At 39.4% G+C, this 10,815-nt stretch overlaps 1 protein-coding gene across 1 annotated transcript; it reads right to left on the bottom strand.

The window, feature by feature from the left end:
- Positions 1-2,218: 2,218 nt before the first annotated feature.
- LOC118342148 (heat shock protein beta-7-like) lies at positions 2,219-7,421 on the bottom strand. The gene is made up of 3 exons (XM_035680600.1): positions 7,169-7,421; positions 4,099-4,259; positions 2,219-2,441 (listed from the first exon to the last, which is right to left on the bottom strand). The coding sequence occupies exons 1-3, from the start codon at positions 7,413-7,415 to the stop codon at positions 2,250-2,252; spliced, it is 600 nt and encodes a 199-aa protein (XP_035536493.1). The 5' UTR covers positions 7,416-7,421; the 3' UTR covers positions 2,219-2,249.
- Between the last annotated feature and the right edge of the window lie 3,394 nt (positions 7,422-10,815).

The following is a 10,815-nucleotide window of genomic DNA, read 5'->3' as shown; positions in this document are numbered from 1 at the left end:
AAAAAAAAAAAAAAAAAGGTCTATGTTTAGGCAATGATAAACAGAATCCCTTAAGATAAATGGTTGGGAACCTTAGAATGAGCCATTATAGAGTCTATCATATTGAACTTCTATTCTTCTACAGTGGCTCAGGACGGACAAACCAAACACTGGCTCTAGATATGGGTTTTTGTGGCCACGGTAGAGACACTGTATATGTATTCAGTTGGTTGCAATCTACAACTTCACCACTAGATGCCACTAAATCCTACAAACTGGTTTATTAACAATGGATCAAATTTAAAACGCGGTCACTTGTAGAGACAAACATAGAATTATCACCCATCTTTTAAAAATCTCAATCATCAACATTGTTTCCAGTTGCTGTTTTCAGTGAAAAGCCTCAGATAAACCAATCTTATGCAACCTGTTAAGGACCCAACAGCAGACACACAATGTTAGTGAGTAGCTGGTGAACATAGTAAAGCATTTCATAGCTAAAGAGCCAGAGACATTTCCCGTCCTTAGTAGAGACCAAAACAGAGCTAAAAGAGAGTGAATATTGGATTCATTAGATGATTTTATAAGGTGATAATAAGTGAACTTTTTTCATCTTGTTCTGTAGCCTTCAAGTGCTCAGAGATCTATTAATTCAGTTTTAATTCACTGTGTTAAAGCCATGGTTTGTACTCCATACCTAGGATGGATGTCTAGGATGAGGTTAGGAAACAAATGGGCCTCCGCAGGTTTAGTAATTCAGCTGTGTGTGTGTGCAGACACAGGTAAAGGAGATGAGTGGCGACAGGCATGAGATTTCATTTTGCCTCTGTAAAGCCTCACGTCAGTCCAATTATCTTGATTGTTATCAGTGGCTCGGGACGAGTGTTTGGTTGTAGTCAGAGCCGTTGCAAACAATATTCACCCATTTATTCCTGAAGAGAAACTCACTGTGAGCTCAAATCAGCTGACTTACTTTGTCAAGAAGAACATATTTCAAACAAATTCAGCCTGAGTGTTGGGCTGTGTGGAGTGATTACAAATACTACCCTGTTCTCTGACTGGATTTAACTCTCAGCTCTGACCAATGATGAAGCGGGAAACAGTTACATTAAACAAACAACCATCACAGTTAACAAAAGCTTCTTATACATTTTTTTGGGTAAAAACATATTTATTGCATGTTTAAGAAAATACCAAATATTCATACAACTTAACACTTGAGTTTGACACTGCAGATAAAGTTGGCAAATTGCTGCAGTTGTTCAGTTCTTTAACACAACTTTAGAAGATGAACATGGAAAAAGTAGATTTATTGCATTGTTAAGATAAAAAGCTCTAAACTGAGTTTAGGCTACTTCTTGTGAGTCAAACTTCCAGTGGGTTTCAAATGTATGCCATGTCAAAGAATTTAAGCCACTGTTGCCGTGTTTCCATTGACGTATTTCTTGCTCATTTCAAAGTATCACATTAGAAAAGTTGATGGAAAAATAGTTAATGTGCTTAAAGGGAGATGGAATTTCTGACATAGCAAACAATTAAATCACATGACTGATCAGCTGTGTCTGAGTCTACTATGGGTCTCCTTATCGCTCCCATGGCCCTATAATACACCCATGATGCTCTACACAGGTCTAATGTAACCTTCCTCACATTAATACATGAAACAAACAGAAATGTCATATTTCCATCCTGTTTTCTGCATTATTTTTCACCCTTTGAGGATCAGCAGGTTAGCTTTAATTACATCATCGGATTGCTACCACTTACTGCTTTTCTCAAAGAGCCAGCTCCTAATAATCGCACAATGGTAGTGAATGGAAACAAGCATTCTTTTGCATTTTCTTTTGCTGATTTACTCAAAATTCTGTAAAAAACAAAATTTGATTATTGGATGGAAACACAGCATGGGTGTAGGATTTGAAAATATCTGACTTTGGCACCCCCCAGTGGTAATATCAAAAAATACATCCATGTATCTGATCCAAGCACGTTGAGATAGTGGTTTGAAAGCATCATATAGAGTGCACCAGTTTCACTGCGGTTGTCTAATCTAATAAAAACCTTGCAAACCATTTGAAACTATAATCACATAAACGTTCTATACTTATTGGCTTTAATGTCAGTAATTGAATTTAAACCTATGTGTCCACCATGACAGTTACTGTCTTGATGTGTGTTCACCTTACTAACAACACTGAACACTATAATAAAATGATAACATTAAAACAATGGTGGCTGAGATACCATGAGAAGCACTATGCAGCCAGAGGTCAAAGGTGAGCTTCACTGCGGTAGGTGGGGACACCCAGTGGCTCCAGTCCACAAAGCGCTGTGGTCCGGCGGACACTCACCACCAGGCTACCATCGGGGTTAAGGGTCCCACTGACTGACAAGGGGTCCATATCCTCTGGGAACAAGGACTTATGAGTAAATGTGTCACTGATGCTTCCATCATCAAGTACCTGCAGGACAGAGACAGAATGTTAGGAACAGATGGGCTGTGGATCGAGGGATAGATCTGTAGAAGGAGGGGAAAGACATTGGAAAGGGTTAAACAGAGGGGAGAAAAGATGATGAAAAGAAAGGTCACCGAGCACTGGAGGATGAGGAGAGAAAGTGAGAAGAGCAAAAGGGCTAAGAAAGGCGTGAGGGCGAGAAATGAGGGTGAGAACAAGTGAAAAAGAGAGAGATGGAGAGGTCAGTGCTGCTCAGCTGGTGGACAGAAAGGGAAAAACAGGACAGGGAGGAGAGGGAGAGGAAATGAACACTGACTAGTTCTCTCTGAAGACGTTTTTGGCTGTTACAGGCCTTTAATGTGAGTTGAACGTTTGTGGATTTTTGCCAATTTGTCTGCTGACCCCTGTTAAAAAGATCTCCCTGCACCACGGCAGAGGCTCTCCCTTCTTCTTCCTCTCTCTCACCTTTTAAACATGATTATCATCAAACTGTGAGGGAGGAGAGAGAGAAGGCAGGACAGGCAGCAGGCAGGCTGCAGCTTGTCTGCAGATTAGCTGACAGAACATGTCAGTTTGACATGGAGGACATAATGGAGCTGATTATATATTTATTGTAGTGCCATTGGTCACTGTTTGTTTATGAGAAGACACTAATATTACCTCATTATCTGCAGCTGTATGTACAGTAGGGCTGATATTTTCAATATTATTCAGTGCTTCACAGCCTTTTAAGGTTTAAGTAATGTCTACTTGTGACCCCCTCACCATCAGTGTTGGAAAGTAACTAGTTAGTATATTTAATCAATTACTGTATTTAAAACAACAACAAATACCTTTTATTTTGTGTTGATTCTGGCGGCCCCAACTTGTTTAATTGATTTCGGGGGGGGAGTCCGACCAGATCCAACTCCACTGACAGACATTATAACAGCTATATAGAAATAGCCAGTATAAAGAAATATATATTTTTGCTGATTCCCTTAATCATCTGGTGAACTCTCATATTTGAATGACTCCAATTTGGAAATAATTTGATTCATCTATTCATTTACAATTATATAAAACAGGGGAAAGCAGCAAATCCTACAGTACACTATGTAGCAGTTGTTGTCGCATTTATATTATTAGTATCAGCAGCAGTAATTGTGTTATAATAACGGATTTAAGCAGATTTGGTTGATTTACTTGCTGGTCTGAATATATTGGCCATGTTTCTACACTAGCCCAGAAGGGACAAACCAAACGCTGGCTGTAGATAAGGACTTGCATGTTTTTCACATAGTTTCTCCTACACACTTCACAGCCCGCTCTCATTCCCAGGTCATAAATTACAGATGTGAGGGTTCAGTTGGTTGCAATCTACAACTTCACCACTAGATGCCACTAAATCCTACATACTGGTCCTTTAAAGATGTTGAGTGCTTCTAATGCTGCAGATCAGGTCCAAAATGCAACCGACTGCCCAAAAAACTGTGTCAGTCAGATAGCAGACGTGAGTAAGGTCCCTCTTACGCCTGATTCATTCCTAGTTATATGACAACTGTGGTGTGTGTGTGTGTGTGTGAAAACACACTTGAATCATTTTCACATATGCTCTGCTACTTCCCGCTCACACCATCAGAAGTACAAAAACACACCTCTGCTAATTCATTCACACACACACCTTCTGGGCGTGAATGACGACATGGTGGTTGTAGGCCATCACGACCACGTCATGCAGCTCAAACTGGCTGACATCAGCTGACATGTAGTAGCTGTCTCCCAGACATCGCACCCCACCACCTGTACTGCTCTGTCGGCCTGTCACAGCACCGCCTGCAGGAGCTGCAGGGAAACAACACAGGAGGTCTGTTTAGAATGACATGTAGAGGTGTGAGAGAACACGTAGAGCAGTGATGGATGGATGTTTAGATGGTTGGATAAACACTGAAACTCACATACAGAAACGTGCATTCATAAGAATACAATTAATAGAATATTCTGAAATGTCAATGGAAAGGTTTAGAAATGTATAGAAATGAATGACTGACAAGTATTAGAAAATGAATTACAGCATGGCATGAATTGTCTGTCATGTGCTGTCATGTCAATTGTCATTTATATTGGAAACATGGAGCCACAAAGTGCTCAATATGTAATAAATAAAAAATAAATATTATTAAATAAATAATAAACATTTTAATAAATTGTGTAGAATGTTTAAATAAACATAAAAATTGCTAGATATTTTAAGAATTCAAATCAATAATTAGTGGATTCTTTTTAAAAATCCTCTTAAAAGGTTTGTGTATTTCATGTCACTTTTTCTGGAAGTGTTGTTGTCACCAGTTCCTACCCCTTCACATTTTAGCCAATCACATGCCCCCAGCCGCCCAGGCTTCTTAACAGCTAGCTAGTGGAGCAACCACACAGAAGGACTGTCTTTTTTAGTTGTGTGTTTTCCTCTGAGGAACATCTCAATGCTGTGAAGGTGACTCCAGCACTGAGCTCACTGACTACATTTGGTAGCAGTTGTTGAGATTTCTTGATTAAGAGAAGCAAAGGGGGGTGTGATTGGCTGACAGATGAAAAGGGACATTATGAAATAAAAGGCGAGATGAAATATCTGGGAATTGGGGAAAATGCCATTATGAACTCAGATCTTCTATAATGAAATAAAGTCAACTCCAATAAAACTATAATAAGAAGAATGATGGAATAACATTTGATAATAATAGTCACAATTCTTTCACAAATTATTGGTTCATTTACAGATTTGTTCACATAATTATTTATTTCAATGTCTTATTTATTTATTTAATATAATTACTGAGCACTTTGGGGCTCCATATAAGTGTTATTGCTCAGTTGTTTGGAGTGTTTTTGTATTTTATGTTCAGACTAGAACACAAAGACTATTAAACGCCACAAGAGACTGAAGATTCTGTTTTGGCTGTAAATGTAGTTTACTGCCAGTCTAGAAAAAGAAAATCTTTCACTAAAGAATAGACTCAGGAGGAGCACCAGACACTTGTGGGTCTTTTTTTAAAAATTAGATTTGACATGTGAGAACTGAAATATTGATTATGCTTTAATCTGCCTGTAGCCACACCAGTAATAAACCTTTTTTTAATTGTGTTTTAACACTTCATATTAAGACTTTAGAAGCGCCTGTGTTTTACATTAGCACTTTTTTCTTTTATTTTTCCACCCTGATATTAGTACTTTATGTGGCCCAGTAGACGGTGTCTGAAGCCATATAGACTCTTTTTCTCACAGAGCACAGAAGCTCTTATGATTCTGGCTCATTACTTCTTTCTATGAGCCGCAGGTCTTTTTCTTCTCCATGGCACTTTGCTTTCAATCAACCCACTACTGTAATGTGAGATACTAATGCCTCTTTCCTGCTGGTGGAGGGAATGAGTGAAAGAGGCGCTACCCTATGCCTCAACAAATGCTACCAAGGTGCCCGTGAGCAAGGCACTAAAGCTTCAACTGCTCCAGTAGAGCTGTTAAGCATGATTATGCTAGAAAAGGCTCAGCCTTTCTTGTGTAGGATTTTCACAATATAATAAAAAATAGCCCATGATCAGTGATTTGTGATTGGTTGACCGCCACAGAACAATGATTGTCCAAGCAACCTATAAGCACGGCAGGCTTTGGATTTCTTCACATTAGTGCTGATCATAGGGCAAAAGAGCAATACTCTGTCTGTTAATGGCTTAATTGATTCAATCAATAGGCCACAAAATTAAGATACTTGAACTGAAAAACATAACATTATTAGTGCACATTAGTAAAGCGTTGAATAGAAATTAGTTTTTTGTTTTTTTTCTCATTGAACTTAAGCTTGTCACTTTGTCCAGTGGTTCCCAACCTTTCACTTACATGTACAGAAACACATAAAATAATAATCTAAAAAAAATCTACACAGCAGGCTTATGTCTCTATTATTTAAGATCTAAACTATGAAGACCTGAACACAAGCTACATTCACAGAGCCTTCACTCTCTGATAAACTGCCTCATCCTGCATTAGAAAAATACACAGTTAAAACAACCAAAGAGGTGACAGAACAGGAAGAAAGAAACATGGAATCTGTCAAAAAAAAGAAGCCTATTTACTATGATTGTTAAAAATATTTACAAAATATAATAACATAACATAATACAGACAGATAATTGTATTGGGACCATTGACTTAGTCTAAAATGTGGCCATAACATATCATTAAATTATATGTCTATTTCTAAATGAATGTGTTAAATTTGACACCAAATTGGGGTGGCCACTGCCACCCGCATTCCACCCTTCTAGATCCACCCCTGTTTCACACCCCACTGGGAGCATTTCAGAGGCGCAGCATTTTTCTTAACTTGCTTAGATTTTGTTGATATGGTGATATGGACTTTTGTGCTTCTACCATGGGTGAGTAGGCTATGTAGTTAAAATGTTTTCCCTTTTGTTTGTTTTTGTCTTTCATCAACAATATTATGTCATTTAAGACCTTTATACAGGATTCTTGTTTTAAAATGAGTCAGCTGGAGGCACTGTTTCCAACCATGCCAACTCATGGAGCTAACTGCAATCAATGGCTATCTATAGGTGTTTTCATTGTCTACCTCGTTCCAAAATAAAGGACCAAACTACTAGACATTTTGAGTGGTAAATCCACCAACGTTGTCATTGCAGAGAGACAGGCTTAGCAACAGTAACTAAAGGAGACAGAGCTTAGAGATCAGTCAATTATCTTACCAGTGTGTCCATAGGAGGATTTGCTGTGCCTGCTGAAAGGAGTTAAACAGCTGGGTCCCCCGGGGCCCTCTTCTCCAAACAGACTGGAATGATCAGCAGAGTCAAGAAAGGGCTCAAAAAGGGGATCCAGAGGGTCAGACGATCCTCCCAGTGAGCCCTCCGACCGATAGGAGCTGGAGGTGCTGTAACGCGACGATGAACGGTAGGATGAGGAGGATCTGCGGCTGGAAGATGTCAGTGATGCCATAGCAGAGGATATGTAGTAGCCTTTCACACTTGCACACACACTTAGAAAACACACTCCCACTCTCAATATGCCCCAGCCTCAGAAAACAAGACCTTTTCTCAGGTTTGATTTCTGTTCCTCTTCAGAATAAATACTGACAAAATACAGTCAAAGCTGCGGGTTACGAAAAGCTATTAACCTCTCACTTATTGTCCAGGGGTCTTTGTTGTGGGGCTTTATAAAGCCCTGGTGCATTGTGGGTAAGTAGAGCACAGTGTGGGCGCTATAGTGTTTTTCCTTTAGCCATAAATGGCAGTTTGTCTGACCACTGGTGCCAAGAATGTAACGGACAAACTGATAAGGAGTGGAGACCCCTTCTTATTCGCGCACACTGCACAGATAAGGCTGAAGGGGGGCTCTTGGAGATGCTTCCAGCATGTGGTCAGAAATAGAAGAGTGGTGAGTGGTCAGGTCGTCCGTTGGACTGGCCGAGCACACAATGCGAACACTTTATCAATAATGCACGAAAAAATTGGCCATTTAAGTTCTGCTTACCTGCTAATGGAATAACAGATTCACTCTAAAGTTCAAATCTGAAATGGAGAGTGCTTCCTGGGAGAACAGATTCAAGGCCAAAATCACAAAATCTGCAAAATGGTTATTAGTCTGACAAAAGCCAAAGCGTATACAGCCCCTGGTTGACCTTTACATTCCCTATTTAAAAGCTTAAATTGAAGTGATGTTTGCCTATTGACAACAGAGTTGTCCTCAGTGCTGCATGTCAACGATGACATTCAAGACTCGTATTAATACTTTTATAGTGTATGTGTGTTTTTCATTCGAGGATGGAAAAAATGACATTCAGCAGCACGTCATTTTGCCCTTCAAGATAATGTATCCTCAGTCATAGCAGGGACACTTCATATGTGAGCTATAAAGCTGAAACAATCCAGTTAATACAAGCAGCATACATCAACATGACAGTCCCAATTTGTGCTCTCAGGTGAAACACTTGTATCTGTCCTTGTGTAAAATATTATGCATTAATAAATCTTTTACAGCATATTTTAAGAAAGGCTTTCCAAAACATATTTTTTTTAAAATTTCATTATACACAAAATGACCTGAAAAAAGTGCAGCCTAATAGAAAATAGATGACTTTTTAAAATGTAGAGACTCAGCTATCTCCTTCAACTCCTCACAGTCAGCAGTAGAGGAGTTCATCCATTCAGCTCTCCTGCCAGAGGTCCAGTGTCTCCACTGGGGATAGTTTTAGTCTCTGGGTGGCACACTGTGGTCTCCAGAGCCCAAAACACACTATCTCTCCTGACCTCTAATAAATGGTGTGTCTTTATGAGGTGCTCTGTGGCTGTATTCAGAAGAGAGAGAATGATGTTAATGAGGTGAAAGCAGATAACAACTGAGGAGAAGAAAAGATGTAAAAGAAACTGCATTTAGCATTTTTGAGCATCAGTTAATCATTGTCAAATTAACTGTGATCCTCCTAAATCTTTCATGAGCACTATGGTCACGACCAGCGACTGCAGTGTCTTACACCGATGTGTAGTTAATGCTATGTCAGGGTGTGGCAACTGGTAGAAATTCTGGAGCTGTAGCTGTTTGCACTAAACAACCAAAGCTTTGTAGTAACATAAATAGCCTTAATTAGATATAGATACAAAAAGACGTATAACTCCTTCTCAATTTGTTGAATCCATTGTATTGGTGCTAAAGGTCCAGGATTTAGTGGCATCTAGTGGTGTAATTGTAGATTACAACCCCCTCGCCTCCACTCTCCCATTCCAAGCGTGTAGGAGAAACTACGTTGAATGCAAAACTCACAAAAACAGCTTATTTTCTTGTGATTATATACTGATGAAAACGTACCTATGAATATTATATTCCATTTCTGCCAATAGATACTTTTAAATGTTACACACTGGGCCGTTAACATTAGATTTTGTTAAGACATTATCGCCATTATGGCCATTTTGTGAGATATCGTAGTTGTCAAATTCTTGATATCTCCATATACAGCTGCTGGATATCTGTCAAACATCAACATATTGTTGTCTTGAGAATGTTGACATTGTTTGCATATAGCTTAAAGCACAGCTGTGCAACCTCACAAAACCGTTAACGTAGCTGTAGACTAGTGTTGTTGTAGCAATGTTCACATTTGCTTACAATAATTATGCAAATGCTCGAAAGTAAAGATGGACTGATAGGAACCGTTCTCTGTGTCCTTATTGATATATTGGATTCAAACAGTCACAGACATCTTAAGTCACTGAAATGAAACTTCAGATATTAGGATTTATTTAAGTCTTGACCCAGATACTGCTGGTCATGTCCCGTTCACAGCCTGTGTGGCAGCCACCCAGGCCTGAGCCAATAAAACTGATTTTTTGCTCTGTGACAGAGATCCGATCTTTTCTTCGCTTCTTGAACTGGGGAGATCAGATGTGGTTCCACCCTGTTTCCTTGGTTATGAAAAGATGAGAATTGTACCACAAAGAAGCCAGATTGTCTGAAGTGATCTTAGACTTTGCGCTAATTTCCTGACATATCTGAATTATCATTCTAGGTAAGAACCAAGGTCTGTTCTGTCTGTTTAGAAATGTAATTGATGCAGTAGCTACATTACATTATATAATGATAAATGCAGTGTCTGTTTCTCTTTTATCTCGGAGGGAGTCTGGCGCCCTGTCTACCAGGTAACCTAGGTGATAAGAGATGATTAGAAAAAAAGACGACCTGCAAGGACGCGAGAGCGTAAATATGAGCAACAAACTTCTTGGAAATTACGTGTAATTCTGAAGCCAGGATGACAACATAAAGCATAGATTTGGCATTTTCGAACAATAAGAATATCATCTTTTTGCAGAGAATCTGAGATTCCTAGGGGACTTTCCCTTTTGTGTGTTTGTGTGTTGTGTGTGTATTTGTGTGTGTGAAACGTTTCCCAGTGTGGAAATAAGCCTCCCTGTACCAGCTAGGATGTGAGTTTCCCACTTCATAGAGCCACACACACACACACACGTGTGAAAATCAGCTGAAGAAGTACGTGTGTGAAGACATGGACATTTTGAGGGCGGAAAAATACGTTTGAAAAGGCATGTTGTTGTCACGTAAGGCGCCTGATCATGTTGCACAAACATTTTATATAGGGCCCGAGCAACTGAACGTGCGAAGGCCCTATTGTAGCATTTTGAAGGGAATTCTTCTTTTTCTTTTCCTCCTAAACGGACGCATATTTAGAAGCTTGCCCAATGCTCAAGAAACTCGCAGTGAAACTCGGCACACATGTCAGGTCGGTGGCGAAATAATTTATATTCTATGTGTCGCTTTCGGTTGGCCACGCTAAGGTGGGACGCTACTATCAGGTAAAAAGCGTTTAAGGGCTAATAACTTCTTCAGT

This window comes from Morone saxatilis, unplaced genomic scaffold (genome assembly GCF_004916995.1).
Source record: "Morone saxatilis isolate NCDOM2014 unplaced genomic scaffold, NCSU_SB_2.0 Contig8, whole genome shotgun sequence".
NCBI lineage: Eukaryota > Metazoa > Chordata > Actinopteri > Moronidae > Morone > Morone saxatilis.
The sequence above is the reverse complement of the archived record's forward strand: the minus strand, read 5'-3'. Positions and strand labels throughout refer to the sequence as shown.